At 41.3% G+C, this 22,500-nt stretch overlaps 1 protein-coding gene across 1 annotated transcript; it reads left to right on the forward strand.

Annotated features, from left to right (window-relative positions):
* The first annotated feature begins 1,709 nt into the window (after positions 1-1,709).
* Positions 1,710-20,595, forward strand: LOC140237088 (uncharacterized). Its single transcript, XM_072317028.1, has 15 exons — positions 1,710-2,211; positions 2,670-2,954; positions 4,176-4,406; positions 5,090-5,260; positions 6,888-7,591; positions 7,706-9,948; positions 10,063-10,646; positions 13,104-13,331; positions 14,680-14,964; positions 15,584-15,814; positions 16,508-16,678; positions 17,582-18,436; positions 19,063-19,380; positions 20,163-20,453; positions 20,588-20,595. Exons 1-15 carry the CDS (start codon positions 1,983-1,985, stop codon positions 20,593-20,595), a joined length of 6,834 nt encoding a protein of 2,277 aa, XP_072173129.1. The 5' UTR covers positions 1,710-1,982.
* Positions 20,596-22,500: the final 1,905 nt, after the last annotated feature.

Genomic DNA, 22,500 nt, shown 5'->3' on the forward strand with positions numbered 1-22,500 from the left:
AAGAGCAATGTGGATTGAGTGAAAGCAGCAACATTAGTAGAACACATCAGTGAAAGTTTGAGAAAAATCGGACAATCGATGCAAAAGTTATGAATTTTTAAAGTTTTGGTGTTGGAACCGCTGGATGAGGAGACTACTAGAGGATATGACGTATGAGTGGACAACAATACAAAGAAAATATAAAGGATATTCAACAAAAATTCACTTTTCTAGAATTATGAAAGAGCAGTGGACCAACCGCTTTCAGAAAGCAGGGGGAATAATTGCTACCCTTAACATATGTCAATATAAAGTTGATGGAATTTGTAATTTTCATGAAAAATGGATTTTTGTAGTATTTTCTTTATATTTTCTTGATATTGTAGTCCACTCATACGTCATAACCTCTAGTAGTCTCCTCATCCAGCGGTTCCAACACCAAAACTTTAAAAATTCATAACTTTTGCATCGTTTGTCTGATTTTCTTCAAACTTTCACTGATGTGTTCTACTAATGTTGCTGCTTTCACTCAATCCACATTGTTCTTGGGGTTTATCTTCCCTTTAATAAAGGAAAAACCTACTCAGTGTTTGAGGTATCAAGCAGGAAAGACACGGTATCTTAGATATGAAGACCAAACTAAGGAGGCAAAATTCTTCTTTCAGACAGAGCTCGCAAGTTTGAATCCTGACAGTACATTATATGCTCACATTTTGTACATCCTTGGACGAGATGTTTTTACCCCAACCCCAGTCTCCTTCTCAACCTAGGTGTATCAGTGAGTGCTGGCAGTGCTGGGTTAGTAATATCAACCCATTGAGGATGGAATGATTTTGCCACAACATGCATTTCCCACGGACCCATGCCCGAGTACAGTATACTTCATCCTTAACGGGTTAATAATGGCAGGACTGTCTGGAAGGCCAATTGATGCTAATGCTCAGATCAGAAAAGAAGAAGAGTAGATATATCATTATCATTATTTAATGCCATGTGTTTCTGTGAAACAGTTGTTTTGTTCACAGTCACATTCAAAACAGCTAGGCCAGTCATCTCACAATTACATTTTAAGTTAATGACTATGTGTATTTGTATACATGTGTACATGTTTGTGTGCTTGTGTGCCATCTAGAAGAAACTATGTACCATACAATGGACCATTTAAAATCAGTTGATTGCATAGACCCATGCTTATTGGTAAAAATAGTCTTTTCTTTATGTTCCCTAGTGCTCTCTGTTGAAAATTTCATTGGACCCAAGTCAACTGTTCAAAGTTTAATAATAATGATACTATTAAGTTGGCACTATCCAGGAAAACATTGTGATAGCCATGTCCAACCAAACAATAAACTGAATATCTATGCTGTTGAGGAGCCAGTTACATGGTAAAGCCACCATTGTTATCCTGCACAGTTGAATCATATTTGACTACAAATTTTTGAAATATCAAAGAGTGTATGGTAGTTAAAAAAATTGAAATGGAAACAAATACCAAAAAGTTTTTGAGTTCCATTGTTAAGAACATGGGCAGTTGAGTGTTGGGAATTTGATTTACTCTGAATACTCATTAGGTTCAGATGGTAACAGATATTTGCTGTATTTTATTGTATATTTTCATTTTTCTGTTGAACAGTTCCTTTTATGTCAGCTAGATTTCTGATGATGTCTTTTTTTTTTGTTTTGTTGTCATTTTTCATCCATTAGTTTCAGCCTGCGATAGTGACCCATGCTTGAATGGTGGTACTTGCCTTGCAACTGACAGAAGTAGCAGCAATGTGGCTTACTACAATTGCACCTGTCCTGCCAACACAATTGGCAACCAGTGTGAAACTGTTCTTACCACGCTCCCTCCCACTGGCACAACGAGCCCAACCACAGAAACACTGACAACTGCAGCAACAACCTCAGCGACAACAACACAACCACAGATCACCACGGTACCACCAACTACCACGCAAGGCGCACTGACTACGCAGCCCGCAACGACTGCATCGACCACTCAGATGCAGACTACTGCTGCCACAACTCTGATGTCAGAAACCACTACAACTTTATCAAGCACTGCAGCAAATACTTTATTAGTGACCACACTTCCGGCAGTTGGAACAACTTTACTGCCATCAGATCAGACAACTCGTGTAGAGCCTTGTGACCTACTTGGATGTGAAAATGGAGCAACCTGTGAAGAAGTGGGCAACGTTGCCACATGTATCTGTGCTGCAGGGTTTCAAGGTATTGTAGCCAATGGTCATATGACCCTGGGTCTTATTTCTGCAACAACAACAACAATGACAACAACAACAATCCACAACAAAGCAACAAATCCCAAAATTTCATAATCTTTCAGGTAATGATTTGCAATTGTAATTGCTAGTGTGACAGCTTTTAATGCAGCTGCTGTATGGATTGTCTTTTGAAGTAGAAAGGCAAGGAGACTTATTTCTGTGTGTGCACACTTTAACTATCAAACACATTAAAGAATGTGATCACAGTAATGCTATTATGCACTTGTGTGAAACCTCTCTCCAATGGACGTGTTGAACACCCCACTCTCATTGGACAACCACTGCAGATAAGAGTGATCTGGATCCAAAGATAATTTCTTTTCTGTGCTCATTGATAATTTTTTCTGTAAATTTCAAAAGAAAGACAAAATTCAAGTTGATGTGTTTTAAATTTGCTCTATGCAGGTGAGAGGTGTGAAACTGCCATTGGAGCATGTGCCAGTCTTCCGTGTGTGAATGGCGCCACCTGTCGCAGTGATGGCGGGTCTTTCACCTGCGACTGTGCTCCGGGCTACTACGGCACCCTGTGCAGTTTCGAGATCGACGAGTGCGACCCGGATCCGTGCCAGAATGGGGCCTCGTGCGAGGATCGCGTGGCGGGTTACTTCTGTCAGTGTCCCCCTGGATACGAAGGGCAGCATTGCGAGATTGACACTGACGAGTGTGCCAGCACGCCGTGCAAAAATGGAGGTAACTTAATGACATAGCTAAGGCTCTGCAAGGCTGTAGACTTTGATTTGGACCATACACTTGACTGCCTCACTAAAATGTATCACATGGTCTTAGGGAAAAAGTATGGTGGTTGATATGAAAGGGCCGTGGAAATACACAGTGCCCTCTGCATTGGCTGGATGTACCGGATGATAGTTCTTGGTGCAAATGGAAGTTACCATGAGGCATTTTAGAATAATTTGTGATTTGAAGTGATTACAGAAAGAAAGGAATGGCTCTTTAGGTCTGATTCTCTTATGAAGCATTATTTTATTTGTAGAACTACAGTGTAAGGCCTGTGAAACAGTCATAAGCTGGTGAACACAGTAATAGTTTCAATAACAGCCATGTAGTACAATCTCTGTCACTGAATTCAAGCTAGTACATACCATCCACTCACACTGATCTCTTAGGAACACTCCTGCCAGGTCATTATTTTCTATTTCTTGTATTTCTCTTTCTTATTTTGGCCATGCAAACAGGAAAAAATCCAACAACAATAGAATTCTGTTCCCACTTGAGTATCATTCTATATACCCAGATAGAGACAAATAATGTAGATTCAAAGTTTCTTGCTTAAAGATCAAATTACTGTTGCAGAGATCAAACCATTGACCTTTGGTTGAAATCAGAGAGTGCAATCCTGACCCTGTAAAATTACTCCCAGATTCAAATGACATACCAGTCAGCCGTATTGAAGTCTCAAATGATTCAAATGACATACCAGTCAGGCGTATTGAAGTCTTTTATGAAAACTGACGGCAAACTCCACAAGCAGATCACCTCAACATATTGGTATTAGTGCAGGGTGGATGATATGCACAATTAAATATGATGCACCATTATTTTCTTATCAAAGGTTGTACAGCTTTGCAACAAAGTATTGATTGGGTACTGAACTGTGCTAAACTTGTATATTTTGCAGCTAAGCTCTAGCATTTTGTATTCAAGGAGAAACCATTCAGTTCCTGATACTGGCATAACTTTGCTATATTTTTTGATTTTTTCATGATAAGGCATCATTTCAAAGATACAAGTGGCCTATTTCAGACCGGGCTGTTCCTTCCCTGTGATACTCTGTAAGGGGTTGAATTCCTTAGTAATAATTTATGGAGGTACATGTACATGTACATTGTTTATGTGTGATCTGTCCTTAGTCATGATTCTATGGTGGTACACGTATGCTTTGTCTTATCCTAGCTGGATGCACGGATCTGATAAATGGCTACAGTTGCCAGTGTGTGGCTGGATTCTCGGGGGTCAACTGCGAAGAGGACGGGGACCAGTGCGCCAGCAACCCTTGCCAGAACGGAGCCACCTGTCTCGATCTCGTTCGAGCCTACCAGTGTGTCTGCATCCCTGGCAGTGTGGGCCTCAACTGTGAAGTGGACGAATTTGACGAGTGCAGCAGCGACCCATGCCAGAATGCAGGTATTGTACATGACATTGTTTTCTTGTGAGTTTGACCACATTCTCATTACAGGCACATTGGAACCCTAAATATTAAACTAAAATCACTGTTATGTAATTGACGTATCCTTACAATACATACACTGTACCTTATAGTTTTCTAATTTATGTTGAAGCACCAAACATTTTATGATATAATGTAATCTTGAATTCAAACAAAATACCGAAGCTTTCCCATAAATTTGAGACTTCCACCCATAAAATGAACTCTACAAGCATGGTCACACCGTGAATGAGGAAATGAATGAATGAATGAATGAATGAATGAATGAATGAATGAATGAATGAATGAATGAATGAATGAATGATTAAATGAATGAATGAATGAATGGATGAATGGATGGATGGATGGATATGGATGGATGGATTGATGAATGAATGCATGAATGAATGCATAAATGAATAATTAAACGTGATTGAATGTCTCCATAGGAGAAGGTAACTGACCTATGCTCTTGCTTTTTAGGAACACAACGGCAAAATCTCCTGCAAGTGTGAGTGCTTGATTGTTGCAAGTAAAGTTGCATATGAAGTTGAACCAGTGATCAGTCAACATATTGAACAATCAGCTAGGGTCCTAGTACAGTTCTGATTGTAACAAACTACTGGTATGTGCATTTGTATGCTCTGTTTTCTCCCTACAGCAACCTGCATTAATGGCATCAGCCGCTACACCTGCGCCTGCAGCGGGGGATGGTTTGGGACCAACTGCGATGAAGACGGCGACCAATGCGAGGCAGCCCCCTGTCAGAATGGTGCAACGTGCGTCGATGGCATTATGTCTTACACATGTGAATGTGTGGAGGGCTTTACCGGTATGTGGGTGTGACAAAACTATAGCTCTGTTCGAGTTAACTTGTTTCGTCGCAGTAGAAAGAGACGCCACTCCAAAATGCTCTCACCATTAAGCCCATAGGCACAGAGAATAAAGTACACGCAAAATCCATTCATGAGTTTAGGTGCCCATTCCTGCTGGTTTTATTGAGAGAGTTCCTTCGACATGGACATTATTGCGAGCAGAGTTATCAAGCTCCTGTTATCAGTTATTAAGCTCCTGGGGACTGCCACCTGTTGTGGTTTGGAGATGGGGACGTAATACACAGTGTTATACATTTAAATGTGAAATGGACACTACTATCTGCATGGGGTATTTCCCACAAAATAATTGGGCTGACATGTGTGCATGTCACAGTGGGGATGAACGAATCTAGTGTTGCGACTGCCCTACGTTCGAAAGTGATTCAGACAGTCAGTTTCGATGGCTGATTTACCATTTCCATAGAAATATGGCCGATCATTGCACATCATACTCATATTGATAGAGACTTTACTTGCTTGTAGTCTACCTCAATGTTCTTTGTGACGTCTCCTTTTCAGTAGTGAACATTGTAGTTTCAATTTCATTCTTGACAGTTTACATGCTGCACCTTCAGTCTATGTATCGCACATTTGCATTAGTTGTAAGTTCTCTTTGGAAATACTAGAATACCAAAAACAACTATTGCTCCTACTTTCCTGATGCTAAGCCCAAAGTTTTACAAATAGGCTAAATCACAGATATTCTGGCAAAAAGAGCCAAAAATATTTTTGTCAGTGACAACCATCCATAAACGGAATTCCTTTCATTGTCATGCACTTGCAAAGGTGAGCCCATCATAATGGTCACAGTTTGCAAGAATTTGTACTGCTGTTAAAGTAGGGATTTTCTTTATTTTCAGAGACAAACTTGCTGCCTCAACCTCCAGATATTTTGCAATGCAAAAAAAAAAAAAAAAAAAAGTTAAACTTGTAGTGCTTTAATCAATTTCTCTTGAACTTTGTATTTCACTCTATCGCAATAACACATGGTATGTTGCATTTCTGTTACTTTTTCCATCATGGCTAGTTTGAATGTAACTTTAATCATTGCAGCTGATAGATTTTGCTCTTTTTTAATCAAAGCCAAAAGAAAGTGAGGTGCAATGTCCTATCCGAAATGTGTAGATTTAGCTTGGCTGTATTCCTCTGTGCAATTTCTTCAAAATAACCATGGTCAATGTAGGTAGACTTTTACAGGTATTGTGATTGATCTGGTCTCCAGTTTGTAAGATTCTTGTAGGAAACTCTTGTAAAGAATTTTCAATGCAAGCCTTTAGCACAAAAGATGCCTGAGTTGATATACCATGGATTTCCTGATATTTCCCTCACAGTTTGTCACACTGACTTCATTCATTGTGTTTCATAGGCAGCTCCTGATTTAAAGGTGAGTGCTACTTTGGCATTTTGAAGAAAAGAGAAAAAAAATGCTTGTTGCCAGAAAATTTTTCCCGCATGTAGTAAAATTGAATAGATGAAATGACACATCAGTAAATCTTCTCACCAAATTTACTTATGTTTATGTTATGTTTATATATAGTATCTAAAGAAATTCTTGCATTGTGTAATATCTTCTTCTACCTGTAGGTATAAATTGTGAGACAAATATTGATGACTGTGCCAGCAACCCATGCAGTGGAGAGGCTACGTGTTTGGACCAAGTTAATGGTTACACCTGCCTCTGCCCGCCAGGATTCAAAGGAGATAATTGCGAGGTTGATATCGATGAGTGTTCCAGCGATCCCTGCAAAAATGGTGCAACATGTCAGAACAACATCAATGCCTACATTTGCGCCTGTGCTCCTGGTTTCACAGACACTACATGCGAGCAGGAAATTGATGAGTGTGCTAGTCTACCATGCAGCAATGATGCAACGTGTGTAGACGTTATCAACGGCTTTGTGTGCAACTGCTTTCCAGGGTTCACTGGAGAGCTCTGTGAAACAGACATCAATGAATGTAGCAGCGATCCGTGCCAAAATGGTGCTTCGTGTGTCAACCGGATCAATGAGTATTTTTGCCAGTGTGTCTCAGGGTATGAAGGAGAGCGGTGCCAGATCGAAACCGATGAATGCCAGAGTGATCCGTGCCAGAATGGTGCTACCTGCCGTGATGCCTTTGATGCTTACGTCTGTGATTGCGTGGAAGGTTACGCCGGCGTTGACTGCGAGACTGATATTGATGACTGTGTAAGCGACGTCTGCCAGAATGGCGCCACCTGTGTCGACCTCGTGAATGGATTCCGCTGTGAATGTCCCACGGGCTTTCAGGGATTGCGATGTGAGGAAGATGTCCTAGAGTGCCTCAGCAGTCCCTGTAGGAATGGAGCAACCTGCCAAGAAGAGGTCAACGGATACATTTGCAGATGCCTGGAAGGGTACGAGGGTGCAAACTGTGAGAGTCAGGTCGACGAGTGCGCAAGCAACCCTTGCGAGAACGGAGCTACCTGTAATGACCGCGTGGCAGGATACACCTGCGCTTGCGCTCCTGGCTACACGGGTGCCAGATGCGAGACCGAAATCTTAGAGTGTGCCAGTGGACCCTGCCGCAATGAGGCCATTTGCAACGAGGGAATCGCTATGTACACTTGCACATGTCTGCAAGGTTACACAGGTACCCACTGTGAGACAGAACTTGATGAGTGTGCAAGCTCTCCATGTCAGAACGGAGCGCAGTGCTCTGACCTAGTTGGTAGATATGATTGCTCTTGTGCTGATGGATTTTCAGGTATCAACTGTGAGGTGGATATTCCGGAATGCGACAGTGACCCTTGCCAGAACGGAGCCACTTGCGAGGACCTCATTGGGCGATACCGCTGTGTCTGTTCTCTCGGCTTCCAGGGAATAGACTGTCAAATGGATATTGATGAATGTAGCAGTAGTCCCTGCCAAAGCGGTGCTACATGTGTTGATGTCGTTAATGGTTATCAGTGCAGCTGCGTTGCTGGTTACACAGGGGAAAATTGTGAGACAGAAATCGACGAATGTGAGCAAGACCCATGTAAAAATGGGGCAGCTTGTTTGGACCTTGTGAATGGGTTTATGTGCATCTGCCTTCCAGGATATACTGGCAACACATGCGGCACAGACCTTGATGAGTGCTCAAGTGACCCCTGCCTTAATGGTGCCACATGCAGAGACCTTGTCAATTCATATGCCTGTGACTGCATTCCAGGCTTTCAGGGCACAAACTGCGGAAGTGACATTCTAGAATGTTCCAGCAACCCTTGTCGAAATGGCGCTACTTGCAATGAGGGAATCAATGGCTTTTCTTGCTTATGCCTCGCCGGATTCAATGGTACCCACTGTGAGATCAACATTGATGAATGTGCAAGTAATCCGTGCTCCAATGGGGCAACCTGCAATGACCTGGTTAACTCCTATAGGTGCCTGTGCCCAGCAGGCTTCCAGGGGTCAGAATGCAGCGATGACATCCAGGAATGTTCGAGCGATCCTTGCCAGAATGGTGGCACCTGCCTTGAACAGGTGGCTAGCTACATCTGTGCGTGTGCTCCTGGATACACAGGACTTCACTGCGAAGTTGAGATTAATGAGTGTGCCAGCAATCCGTGCCAAAATGGAGCTGCTTGCACAGACATTCTAGATGGCTACACGTGTGGATGCCTGCCAGGCTTTCTCGGCAGCAGATGTGAAATTGACATCAACGAATGCAGCAGTGCCCCTTGTAGAAACGGAGCCGAGTGCCAGGATTTGATCAACCGCTATAACTGTCTTTGTGTGGATGGATTCTTAGGGGAGAACTGTGACACTGAGATCAATGAATGTGCCAGCGATCCTTGTGAAAATGGTGCTGAGTGTATAGACAAGATTGCGCAGTACTCTTGCAACTGCACACTTGGCTACAGTGGACCACAATGCGAGAATGAAATTGATGAATGCATGTCCAACCCTTGCCTGCAAGGGACATGCATTGATTTGATTGGGCGATACGAGTGCCAGTGTGAAGCGGGCTACTCAGGTAGAAACTGTGATCGAGAAGTGAACGAGTGTTCCAGTAGTCCTTGTCAAAATGGAGCCACGTGCGAAGATCTGGTGAATGCATACCGCTGCTCTTGTGCTCTGGGATACTTTGGGATAACGTGTGCCAATGAAATCGATGAATGTGGCAGTTCTCCATGTCAGAATGGTGCATCTTGCACAGATGCAGTTGCTGGATATGTCTGCGACTGTCCAGTGGGTTATGAAGGTGATAATTGCGAGCTGGACGCCGATGAGTGCGAATCTGGTCCGTGCCAGAACGGGGCCACCTGTCAGGATTTCTTGAACGGCTACCAGTGTCTCTGTGCCCCTGGGTTCCAGGGCATCCTCTGTGAGGAGAACATCGATGAGTGCATCAGTGAACCTTGTGTTAATGGGGCAAGTTGTCAGGACCAAGTCAATGGATTCCTCTGCTTGTGTCCTGAAGGTTACACAGGCACCCTATGTGCAGAAGAGCTTAATGAATGCGCAAGTGCACCTTGCTTAAATGGAGCAATTTGTATAGATGCCCTGGCTAGTTTCACCTGCCAGTGTGCACCAGGCTTTGCTGGAAGACTATGTGCAGAAGATATCGATGAATGCAGTTCTGAGCCATGTCTTAATGGAGCAGCATGCGTTGATGGTATCAATGGATATTCCTGCACCTGTGAGCCTGGCTACACTGGGCCACTCTGTGAGAGGGAGATTGAAGAATGTGCTAGTAACCCTTGTCAGAATGAGGCTTTCTGCCAGGAAGGCCTTGCAGGTTTTGCTTGCCTGTGTAGACCAGGTTTTCTTGGGGATCTCTGTGAAGTTAATGTAGATGAGTGTCTTTCAGATCCATGCCAAAACAACGCCACATGCATCGACAGTGCCAACAGTTACATCTGCAGCTGTCCTTCTGGGTACCAAGGTGCACATTGCGAGGTTGAGATCAACGAGTGCCAAAGTGAACCCTGTCAGAATGGAGCTTCTTGCCAAGATCTCTTGAATGGCTATCAGTGCATCTGTGCAGATGGGTTTCAGGGCACCAACTGCGAAGTCAACATTGACGAATGTGAGAGTGATCCCTGCCGGAATGGAGCACTCTGTCTCGATGGTGACAACAGTTTCACCTGCCGCTGCAGCCCTGGTTACGCAGGAGAACTGTGCGAACTAGAGGCAGATGAATGCGAGAGTGTCCCGTGCCAGAACAACGGAACCTGCGTTGATCTTTTCAATGGGTACCAGTGCTCATGTCCTCCTGGGTTTGAAGGGGATGAATGTCAGATCGACATTCAAGAATGTGCCAGTGGCCCGTGCAGGAATTTTGCCATATGCCTGGACAGGATCAACTTCTATGAATGCGAGTGTCCTCCTGGATACACAGGTGAAATGTCTTTAATAGAGCATGCCACTAAACTCATCCGTGGTAACCATACATGTCATTTTGTGTGAGCCCCTAACACAAGTTTCCAGTGGTGCCTTTGTACTTTTTCGTGGCAGTCATCAAGGTTGAGCTCGGTCCTTGTGCTGTTTCATTAACACATGATATATTTAGTGCATGTCGTGTCATCTGTTTCATAGTTTGTCTCATGGGCTGCTTCTAACTCATTGTGTTCATAATTACCATAATGATATCATATTAATGAGCATGCTTGTGGTCTGTATAAGCAATAAATATGTGACCCGCTACAACAAAATGGTCCTAAAGTCGCGCACGGTCAAAGATGTGAAAATCGAGTTTGAAGTCAGAGCATCAAAATTGGTCAAAACTTACGATTTTCTGAATTTGACATATTATTAGAGTCTGACATGTCTTCTATCATCTGTCGAAATTTTGAAGCAAAATGATGAAAGGAAAGACCAAAAAATAGCGTTTTTCTGGGCCATGTTTTTTTGGCGTTTCAAGGAAGCAGAAACTGGTTCGAACATTTGGATTGAGCGCCACAGATAGGCTCCGCCCCTAACAACGACCAGAGTGATCTCATTGGTCAGTTTGCTGCTTGCCGCTAACCGAAGCATGAAGCTCGCACACTCCCCAGTCGACTGGTGTGTGGTGGCGGGGTGCGCTATACCCAGCCGCTTCTCCTGGAATCCTGGTCACTGATTGGTCGGTGAGGAGACCGCCGACGCTGTGTTTGAATGAGCATTGCGGGGGTTGCTAGGGCTTACCTTCTATTGTCCGGAGGTGAATACTGACTTGCGTGTCCCTTGGTCGTGATTGCATCGCAAGGAGAACTTTTATGGCGTTTTTCTCGAAACAGAGATTTCCCAGACGCGTCGACATGCTCTCTTTTAAACATCGATATCTCCGCAGCCGATTATTTTTATAAGATGTGTTATATATCAATTTAAAGCAGAAAGATTAGGGAATTGTGTCATGCAATTTTCAAATAATTGACCTCGCCCGACTTTAGGATCATTTTGTTGTAGCGGGTCACATATGGTCAAATTAACAACATGTGCAAATAACTATTAATGCTTGCTAAACTCACACAAATTTTTGTCTGTGTCACTGTCCTTTTTCAGCTTTTGCCCCATCCTCAAAATTATCTTGTATCCTGTCAGAAACTTGTACAATCATAAATCTATGTTAATTTCAAATGTCCATTTTTACTATTAAATGTATGTGCTGTACATTGCATTTGACAGTTCTACATGTATTTATGTACCAGTATAAATTTTATGTCTTTCCAGAGAACTGCATTACAGATGTAGGAGACTGCTGTACTGTACATCCGTGTATATGACTTGATTGTATGAAATTCAATTTCAGGCAAAAAGAAAAAACTGTTGCTATTCAACAGAACTAAAAACCAGAAATTGTAGTGACAGTTGCATTGTTCTCGCAAGTGTGAAGTTACACTATTATCCCTAATTATGAGACAATGAATTTTGCCACTGTTGTGGACATGTTCATTTTGAGATATAAATCCACATACCAGGTATGTGAACTTTGATAAGATGCAAAATGAGCCAAACATGCTGGTTTTGAGCAAATTGGTTATGAGTTCCATTAGTAGAAAGTGCAAGATATAGTTGATGCATGATTGAAATTGAGTGGGCATCCCAGCATGCGAGTGAATTGTGTTTTGGTTTTTGTTCACTAACTGGATTCTTTCTTTCATGTACCGATTCAGCTGTGCATGCCACACAAATGCAAGGAACACATTGTATTCCCTTGCACCTACACTGTATAGTATGGACAGAAGTTACACATATTTGTCAAACCTAATTTCATTTCCTTCATACATGTACATGTATATTCATTATGTTAATGTTACATGACTGCGCAATTACAGTACTTATCTAAATATTATGACTCATGTACACTGAACTTGCATAGTGAAAGTTTCCACTGATCATTCTAGGTTTTCCACATTCAAGCGCATGAGAATTAAGGCCAAATATCAGTTTCATTGGCAAGCACAAATTTATTTTCCCCATAAATGTTATACCCCTCTCCTCCTAAGCTTAGCTGTAATGATTGTCCCTAGGGGTGACTTGGGGTGCGGCGGGATAATTTGCCGCTGGGGGCACTGAAGACACTGTCATAGAAACACTGAAGTTCTGGTTTATTGTGTGTAGATGTCCATGCAGAAGTTAAGCAGGAACTACAACTGTAGTCTTCAAGGGCTAATTTTATGGCTAGATGTATTGAAGAAGAAAGCCTGAGTAAAACTGAAGGCATAAAGGTATACCACTGACCACAAATTGTGCTTTCACTAAAGCGATTCTAATCTAAACAATAGATTGGTGTGCATAACCGGCCTTGGCTAGAGTATTCGGGATGTCTCATACAGCTTTCCATATGTTCTCCTTTCCCTCTCTGTATGTGGCACAGGCACTCACTGCGAAACAGACATTAATGAATGTAGTAGCGACCCTTGCCAGAATGGTGCTACATGTAACGATCAGGCTGGACGCTACATGTGCCAGTGTGCTGGAGGTTACACCGGTCTTCGATGTGAAACGGAAATTACAGAGTGCTCGAGTGACCCATGTCAAAACGGAGGGACTTGCACGGACTTGATCAATGGGTACACATGCTCCTGTTTACTTGGCTTTGAAGGTAAGTTTTCTTTTTAACCCGTTGAGGAAGGATTGATTTTGCTATAACACGCATTACCCATAGACACTTGCCAGAGTGTTCTCAGTACTCGTCTTCAATGGGTTAATGACAACCTTGAAGAAGATTTCAAAGAAGCAAACTGTGAGAGATCCAATCCAAATGATTTTATTTGATTACTTGTAGAAACAATTATGGTGATTCCAAACTCACAACTTGTTTTGTTTGGGTTCTTGTGTTGTTTTTATAGATTCTGATGAGAATGTTGGGAAACAAAAGAAAGGGAAAATACACTGTCTTGTGATGAATGACATTAATAAAATCAAATTGGTTGCAATTATTGTTGATCGTTTCATTGATATCCGAGTCAAATAAAAGAAGACATATGGTGCGATGCAAGAAGGGAATAATGTTAACACTGTAGCCTTTCAAAGCTTTCTATAAAAACACAGAGCATATTGTACAGGCGATTAGACTGTAAAAGAAAACACTAGAGGAAAACAGGCAGCTTAAAGGGAAGGTAAACCCCAAGAGCAATGTGGATTGAGTGAAAGCAGCAACATTAGTAGAACACATCAGTGAAAGTTTGAGGAAAATTGGACAATCGATGCAAAAGTTATGAATTTTTAAAGTTTTGGTGTTGGAACCGCTGGATGAGGAGACTACTAGAGGATATGACGTATGAGTGGACAACAATACAAAGAAAATATAAAGGAAATTCAACAAAAATTCACTTTTCTAGAATTATGAAAGAGCAATGGACCAACCGCTTTCAGAAAGCATGGGGAATAATTGCTACCCTTAACATATGTCAATATCAAGTTGATGGAATTTGTAATTTTCATGAAAAATGGATTTTTGTAGAATTTTCTTTGTATTTTCTTGGTATTGTTGTCCACTCATACGTCATAACCTCTAGTAGTCTCCTCATCCAGCGGTTCCAACACCAAAACATTAAAAATTCATAACATTTGCATCGATTGTCCGATTTTCTTCAAACTTTCACTGATGTGTTCTACTAATGTTGCTGCTTTCACTCAATCTGCATTGCTCTTGGGGTTTATCTTCCCTTTAATTACCGATATTTTACTGCAGACTTTATGGATGCTGGAGTCCATCTCCTCACATAGTGTACTAAAGTGATGATGTCACAATCTTTTGTTGTAGCATAGTGCTGGTTCTACACAAAACATTCTTACACAAGGCTTGTGGCAGTGGGTTGGAATTGGGTATCAGCATGGATAGCAACTGTTGTGTTTACAGATATCATGGTTACGTGAGGATGTTTAGAACCAATTTCCATGGTAATGATGACATCACACCATGGTACTCTATTCTGTCTACACACTAGGAGTGCACTGTGAAATCAACATCGACGACTGCTCACCCGATCCATGCACAAATGGGGCCCAGTGTGTGGACAGAATCAATGGCTACCAGTGCAACTGCACCCTCGGCTATGAGGGTACAAACTGCGAAATGGAGATCGATGAGTGCGGCAGCAGTCCGTGCCAGAACGGAGCCACGTGCTCTGATTTCGTTGGGTCCTACAACTGCACCTGTGTGGTTGGATACGAGGGCATGGACTGCGAGACGAACATTGATGAATGCGCCAGTCTTCCTTGTCAGAATGGAGGTAAGTAATGTTATGTTTCATAAGTTTACATGCAAAAATATATGATAGTGAAATGATTAACTAGTAATATATGATGAAATACAACACGTGAAGGACTAAAAACAACAGCACTGACTACATTATTACACATTTGTTTTCCCAGTAGGGCCTATCTGGTGAAGGTGTGCATCTTTTGCCTACTTTTAGTGCAGTTTCAAGATGTTATACCCAGATTTTGTGAGTGCCGCTAATGTTTGAAGAAGAATGTCTTTCTCGGCAGAACATAAGGCAAATATGCATATTGCTGTTTGCAACCTAAAGTGACCTAAGTGTACATGCAAATCTATATTTTTGCAGTCAAAGATGTCATAAAACCTATTCTCTCAATTTTAACATCAAAGGATGGTACAAGTGTAAATACAGTATGCTGAAGTGTGTAATTTGTCATTGTTTAATACACCTTCATTAATATGAGAAAACAATAACAACAACAAAATACACAATTGTATCATTTTCATATCATATGTATGCATGCATAAACTCATACCGATGCAAACACACTCATGCTCATAGCTTGCTATATGCATTTTATGTTTCTACCCATCAAGGTTTTCTTCGATGTTATTCTAATCTCATGTAGGGAGCTGCATAGACCAGGTGGATGGCTACCGCTGTAACTGCACAGGGGGCTTCTTTGGGGTACACTGTGAGCTGGATGGGGACCAGTGTGCAAGCAACCCCTGTCTCAATGGAGGCAACTGTACTGACCTGGTCCTGGGCTATCAGTGCAGCTGTCCAGAGGGACTTGCAGGAATCAACTGTGAGATTGACCTGATCGATGAATGTGACAGTGACCCTTGCCTAAACGGAGGTAAGATATTCATCTTAATGGTTTTTAAAAGTATGAATGATTACCATTTACGGTAATCAGTGGCAATCATATTTATATCACAACAATGATCATGGTCATATCATAATCTCTTTCTTTCAACAATGATTGAGGTCAAAGCTGTTTTCTGTATCTCCATCTCATGAAATGTACTGTAATCTTTTGTTGTGATAACATGTATTTGTCAATTAACATCAAGATTGCTTGCCTTATGATGAATACAGTCAACCTTGTTTAAGTTGACCACTCATAAGTTGAAGAATCACCTAAGTCAAAGGTCTATTCAAGTCCTCTTTTCTTTATATTCTATTGATTTTAATCCCTCAAACAATGTAAGTCCACAGGAGTGGACGAAAGCTAGCCAGCAAGTCACTAAAGGTTGGTAGAAGCCTAAATCTCCTAATGTAAGTCAAATTTTGTCAAGAGTGGAAGCTATTTCTTCAGTCCAAATAGATTCGACTTAAGAGAGGCAAAGGCTGTGGTATTTGCAGTTCTTCGTGATTTACAATTGAATTTTGAAATATTTCCTGTCAATTTGTGCCACTCCTACTGTGGTGAATCTAATCATTATTTAAGGAATATCTGTTGCATGACTGAGTATCCTTGAACATTCTCTTGGATGATTACATTAAAAGATGAAATGTATATATATTTTTTTTTTTGCTTATATGAAAGGAGCCTGCATCAATCTTGTTGGTGGCTATGAATGTAATTGCACTGGCCCGTGGTTTGGTGTCCACTGTGAGCTGGATGGTGACCAGTGTGCCTCGTCTCCGTGTCAGAATGGAGCTACCTGTCAGGATCAGATCCTCCAGTTTACCTGCAGATGTGTGCACGGTTACGAAGGTAAACTGAATTCCATTCCATTCCATTCCATTCCATTCCATTCCATTCCATTCCATTCCATTTCATTTCATTAGTATCATGGCAGAGTTAATTTACATGCATACTTCATGTAAGTACATTCACAGTTCAGATGCAGGCAATTCCTTTATTATGATTATTGTCATTATTACATTTTTTAAATTATCAAACATATGCACAAAATATATGCCGGGAAAGAATGAGAAATTTTACTCATTGACAAGCCATTTTTTTTAACACTCAAGAGGATTGCAGACAAGAGAAGGGGAACTTTACTACCCATGGGGTGTATACTTCTCCCAAGCCCTCTGGAATGTCCCAAACACATTAATACATGCATCTTTGTGGAATGCACTAATGTATCACAGGTTTAACCAAAGAATTCCTATGCAAGCTGTCACATATAGAATATTAAGAGCATTGTACTACATCCTGCTCAGCCTTTTAAGCTGATAAAAGTGCATTACCTTTGGCATTTTTTAGTATGCAGCTCTATGGGGAAAGACTCTCATTTTTCTATAATATATTGGCATGATATTTTCCCTGTGTACAAGTCTACAAATGTAATGATGGTAATTTTTTGGGAAGTTGGCAGGGAGGCAGAAAATCAGTTACAGCTGTCAATTTCAAGTAGTTTTCTGCAGTCTTACATCTGTTCATATTCTTTAAATCTGACTGCTGGCATTTGGATAGCAATTTTTTGAGGGGTGTACATACATACGGTATATACATAAACCATGCTCTATCTTTTCCTTCTCCAACACTAGACCACTTTTTTTTTTGGTCAAATGGGAGATGAATGATGAATATTACCAATTTGCCAAGCAGCACTGTGTGTGATTATGTGTTATTCAACATGAGTATGTCATTCTTCATGTTTCCCAGGTACCTTGTGTGAAAGAGAGATTGACGAGTGTGCCAGCCAACCCTGTCAGAATGGAGCAACCTGTAATGATTTGTTCAACAGGTTTACCTGCGACTGTGTAGCAGGGTACACGGGAACGCTGTGTGAGACAGAAATTGACGAGTGTCAGAGCTTACCCTGCGTGAATGATGGGACGTGTATTGACCTAGTCAATGGATATGAGTGTAACTGCACCGGAGGCTATACTGGAGTCAATTGTGGGATCAACATCGATGACTGTGAGAAGAACGAGTGCATGAACGGCGCCATGTGTATGGACGGAATCCAGACATACATGTGTCTCTGTCAGCCTGGTTTCACCGGTCCCCTCTGTGAGACGGATCTTGATGAGTGCATCAGTGACCCCTGCGTTAATGGCGCTCCATGCATCGACATGCCCAATGGCTTCTTCTGCGACTGCCCCTCAGGCTACAATGGCACGACATGCGAGATCGACATCGACGAGTGCGCCTCAAATCCCTGCCGAAACGGGGGTACCTGCACAGACGCGCCCGATGGGTATTTCTGTGAATGCGCTCCGGGCTTTGAGGGTATCACCTGTGGTGTGGAAATCAACGAGTGCAGCAGCAACCCGTGCCTGTTCGGGGGAGAATGTATCGATCTTGTCAACAGCTTCAATTGCACCTGTGCTCTTGGTTACTACGGAGTGCGCTGCGAGTCTGAAATCAGGGAATGTGCCAGTGATCCTTGCCAGAACTCAGCACCGTGCATCGACCTCATCGGTGCCTACTTTTGCAACTGCTCAGCGGGCTATGAAGGCCAAAACTGTGAGATGGAAATAGACGAATGTGCAAGTAACCCCTGCATGAACGAAGGTATTTTGTTAGGATTCTTGTGATTCTTTCTAGTTTTTTTTTGTAAGTAGTTTTAAAGGACTGCATGTACAATGTATAGTGTGTAGGTCTGATTATCCTTTATAAAGATTACCAATGCGAAGATTGCATACCTTTACATGTTCATCCCTTCCAATGCCAGAATGATTGCTGCCTTTTACAGTGTAAGAAACATTTTGAATACACACCTCTAACAAGAGTTGATCCAGTGTGATGTCAAAAAATGTTGTATTCCAAGCTCACTAAAATTCATCCATAAATGCCATGAAGAGGTTTCCGGGAGTAAAATAAACAATCACTGTTGGGAAAAAAATAGTCAAATTTTAAAACTAAAGGTTTAGTTATGTTTATGAACGTAACAATGATATATATATATAATCATATGAAATAAGATGTAAAAATACCTTGCCCACAACCACTTTTGGAAGAGGAACCCTCATTGTGTAGACAGATGAAATGTTAGAATGAGCTGAGAATCTAGTTTTCTGTTGCTCCAGAGTATTTTTTCCATTAAAAAAGTTCATATCTGATACTGCTTATGTTCACTCAAGTTTACTTCCATACTTAAAATTTTGTGTGGTCTCTCTCTCTCTCTCTAAATCTTTCAGCCACTTGTGTAGACCTCTTCAATGGTTACCGCTGTGACTGCAGCGAGCGGTACAGTGGAGACCAATGTGAGGTCTTCATCGATGCCTGTTCCTCAAACCCGTGTCGACATGGAGCAGCCTGCACCAACACCGGCGATGGTCAGTTTACGTGCACCTGCCGCCCAGGTTTCACCAGTAACCTGTGCGAAGAGGAGATCATTGAGTGTGCCAGCAATCCGTGTCAGAATGGAGGCACATGCGAAGATCTGGTCAATGGTTACGACTGCCTGTGTGTGGCTGGATTCACTGGTAAAGATCCCTCTTTCTTTTCCGATTCCTGTTGAAGTTTCCTTTTTGAAAAAAAAGTGTGATTGCAGCAAAATGCTAAGAGCTGAATTTTGTGGATAAGTACATTGTACCTCCAGAGAAGAAAATAATGAAAAAAAAAAAAAAAAACCTCTTAATCTGCTAAAATTCTAGATCATGCTATGCTGTAATATTCTGCTTTGGCTTGTATGTTTGGCTTCTTGCCAGAATTCTTCGTTGTGCAATCAGAGCACTGAGTAGATAGTACTTATGAAAGGGCAGATTTCATGTGTTGTAAATGTTCACCACAAAGTGTAGCTTGGAGTGCAAATGATTAACTGCAATTATGACATTTCATGCACAGAAATATAATCAAGAATTTAATCTAAAATGTAAACAATTTGTTAGCTTCAAGTGACAAAAATAATTTGGTATCCTCAGGTAAAACAAAAGTCTGAAATTATACTTATGTCAGATAAAAGTAAATATATATTTTCAAGTGAAAAGTGAGCTGCTTTCACTTTTCCTTTTTGCACAGAAACATGAGACAGATTTTTGTTTATACTCTTCTTTACCAGTATACTGAAATTTCAGGGATGACTATATCCTATCCCTATCCAGCATGAAGTACAAATGAAAGCACATGTACCAGGGGAATAGATGAATGTGAACAATATGTGAGAAGCACAAGGAGTACAATATATGCAAAGAACAGCAAAGAAAGAAAGTGATCCTTGTTTAACTATAAATTAATAAATCTAGCAATGTAGTAACTGTTGAATGAAATCTGTTTTTGTTAATTTTCTTTTCAATAGGTGTTAATTGTGAGATAAATATAGATGAGTGTCAGTCGAGTCCATGCCAAGCTGGCGGAACTTGTAATGATAACATCAATGGCTACACCTGTGAGTGTAGCGAGGATCGTGCCGGACTACACTGCGAGTTTGAGTCGACGTGCATCAACAACCCGTGCCAGAATGGGGCACGCTGCAGCGACCCACCCACCGGCCAGGGGGACCCGATATGTGACTGTATCCTTGGGTTTGAAGGGGCGCTGTGTGAGGTGAACGTCGATGAGTGTGCCTCAAATCCCTGTGGGCAGTTTGGTGAGTTTAGTCATACTGAATCTGTCAAATTGACACATTTTAATTTCTTTTACCTTTCTTTGGGGAAGAGGGTGGAGAGGGGGGTCATCATTTTTCTTGACAATTCCTCACTGTGATTTTGTCCACTTCACCAGATGGCTAGCCAATCATAACATCATCATTTATGTTCTTGTATTTCAGTTGTTCTTAGGAGAATGGTATTGCAGTTGATAAATTGTATGGCTGAAATATTTTTGCAGTGCTCTGTCTTCTTTTTTTTTTTTTGGGGGGGGGGTGGCAGGCTTTAACTATGTCTTGGTATTAAAATTCAAGTACAAACTGCAACACAGATTGTGAAAACAATCTGACATTCATTGTGACATCACATATAGGCCTACTGTAAGTATATTGTCCATTAATGCCAAGCTCTGTTGCAGCACACATTTAACAAATTTAAAAAAAAAAATAGATAAATAGATCAATCAATCAATGGATTGATTGTCAGTCAATCAATGGATTGATTGTCAGTCAATCAATCAATCAATCAAGCATATCAACCAATCAATGAGAAAAAGCAACTTAGTGCTTCATTTCATCCCATATTTTAAGGTACTTGTGTGGATGGAGTGGACAGTTTTACATGCTCCTGTGAATTTGGATACACTGGAACATTGTGCAATGAGGTAAGTTCTTTTCTTGTATGCTTCTTATGATTATGTTGTCATGTCATCAATTTACTTGTGGCTGTCAAATTGTGCTGATAAACCTATTTCCTGTTTTGTGCTCCAGTGATGCTAAAATCTTGAATTGCTCAAGGTAAATGCCCTTTTCAAGGCAAGGTGTTACTAATTACAGGAGAATGAACAGCCCATACAATGTGCTAAGAACCATTTTTTCCCTTTTTATGCCTCCGCCACGAAGTGGTGCCGGAGGCATTATGTTTTCGGGTTGTCCGTCTGTCCGTACGTACGTCCGTCCGTACGTCTGTATGTCCGTACGCCCGTCCGTCCGTCCGTCCGTCCGCATTCGTTTTTTGCGATAACTTGAGAAACATTGACTGGAATTTTACCAAACTTGGTCCAAGTATAAAGTATGATAGGGCAATTACTTGATTAGATTTTGGGTGAAATCGGCCAAAGGTCAAAGGTCAAAGGTCAAGGTCAAATCATGATATTGTATCCGTTTACGCGATAACTCAAGACTGGATTGAGCAAATTTCACCAAACTTTGTCTGAGGATGATGTATGATGGGACAATTACATGTTAGTTTTTTTTGTGAAATCGGACAGAGGTCAAAGGTCAAAGATCAAGGTCAAATCTTAAAATTTATCTGTTTACGTGATAACTCAAAACTGGATGAAGTAGCTTTCACCAAACTTGGTCCAAGGATGATGTATGATGGGGCAATTAGTTGAGGAGATTTTAGTGACATTGGCAAGAGGTCAAAGGTCAAAAGGTCAAGGTCAAATGCTAAAAATGTTGCTATTTCCCCCATATCTATGCAATGCCCAAAGGTATTTTATTGAAACTTAGTGTAGACATGAACTACTGCGTAAAGATTCTCCAGAGAGAGTTTCATGTCACAAGGTCAAAGGTCAAAAAGTCAAAGGTTAGGTGAAAATGTTGCAATTTCACTTTTCTCGCAAATGGTTTAATGTATCTTCATAGAACTTGGTACATATGCATGTACTGACTGGCAGGGATTATCTAGGGAATTTAGGGGTCATGGGTCAGTATGTAGTCAGGGGTCAATGGTCAAGGTCAACTCCTCAAAATTTTACTGTTTCCCTCATGTACTAGTGTATATTCAATGCTTGCATTATTAGTTTTAAAACTTAATATATACATGTTGTATTACCTAATGGAGATTCTCCGGGAAATTTCCAGAGGTCAAAGGTTACGGATCAAAGGTCAGGTTTAAATGAAAAAAAAATCTATTTTGTACTGTAATTACACTCTTTCTTCATACCTTGAAAAGTACTCAATGCATAAACTTATAACAGGGTCGGTCAGAAGTCAAGTCAAAATCCTCAATCCCCCAAATATGTGTACCTGCACTTTTAGACAA

This window comes from Diadema setosum, chromosome 13 (assembly GCF_964275005.1).
Source record: "Diadema setosum chromosome 13, eeDiaSeto1, whole genome shotgun sequence".
NCBI lineage: Eukaryota > Metazoa > Echinodermata > Echinoidea > Diadematoida > Diadematidae > Diadema > Diadema setosum.

Excerpts from the sequence above, each read along its gene's own strand:
- LOC140237088 (XM_072317028.1), top strand. The coding sequence starts at position 1,983 with ATGCAGACTACTGCTGCCACAACTCTGATGTCAGAAACCACTACAACT. Across the intron at positions 7,592-7,705 it reads GATTGCGATGTGAGGAAGAT|GTCGACGAGTGCGCAAGCAA; the intron begins GTCCTAGAGTGC and ends TGTGAGAGTCAG. Across the intron at positions 9,949-10,062 it reads GGATATTCCTGCACCTGTGA|ACCAGGTTTTCTTGGGGATC; the intron begins GCCTGGCTACAC and ends TTGCCTGTGTAG.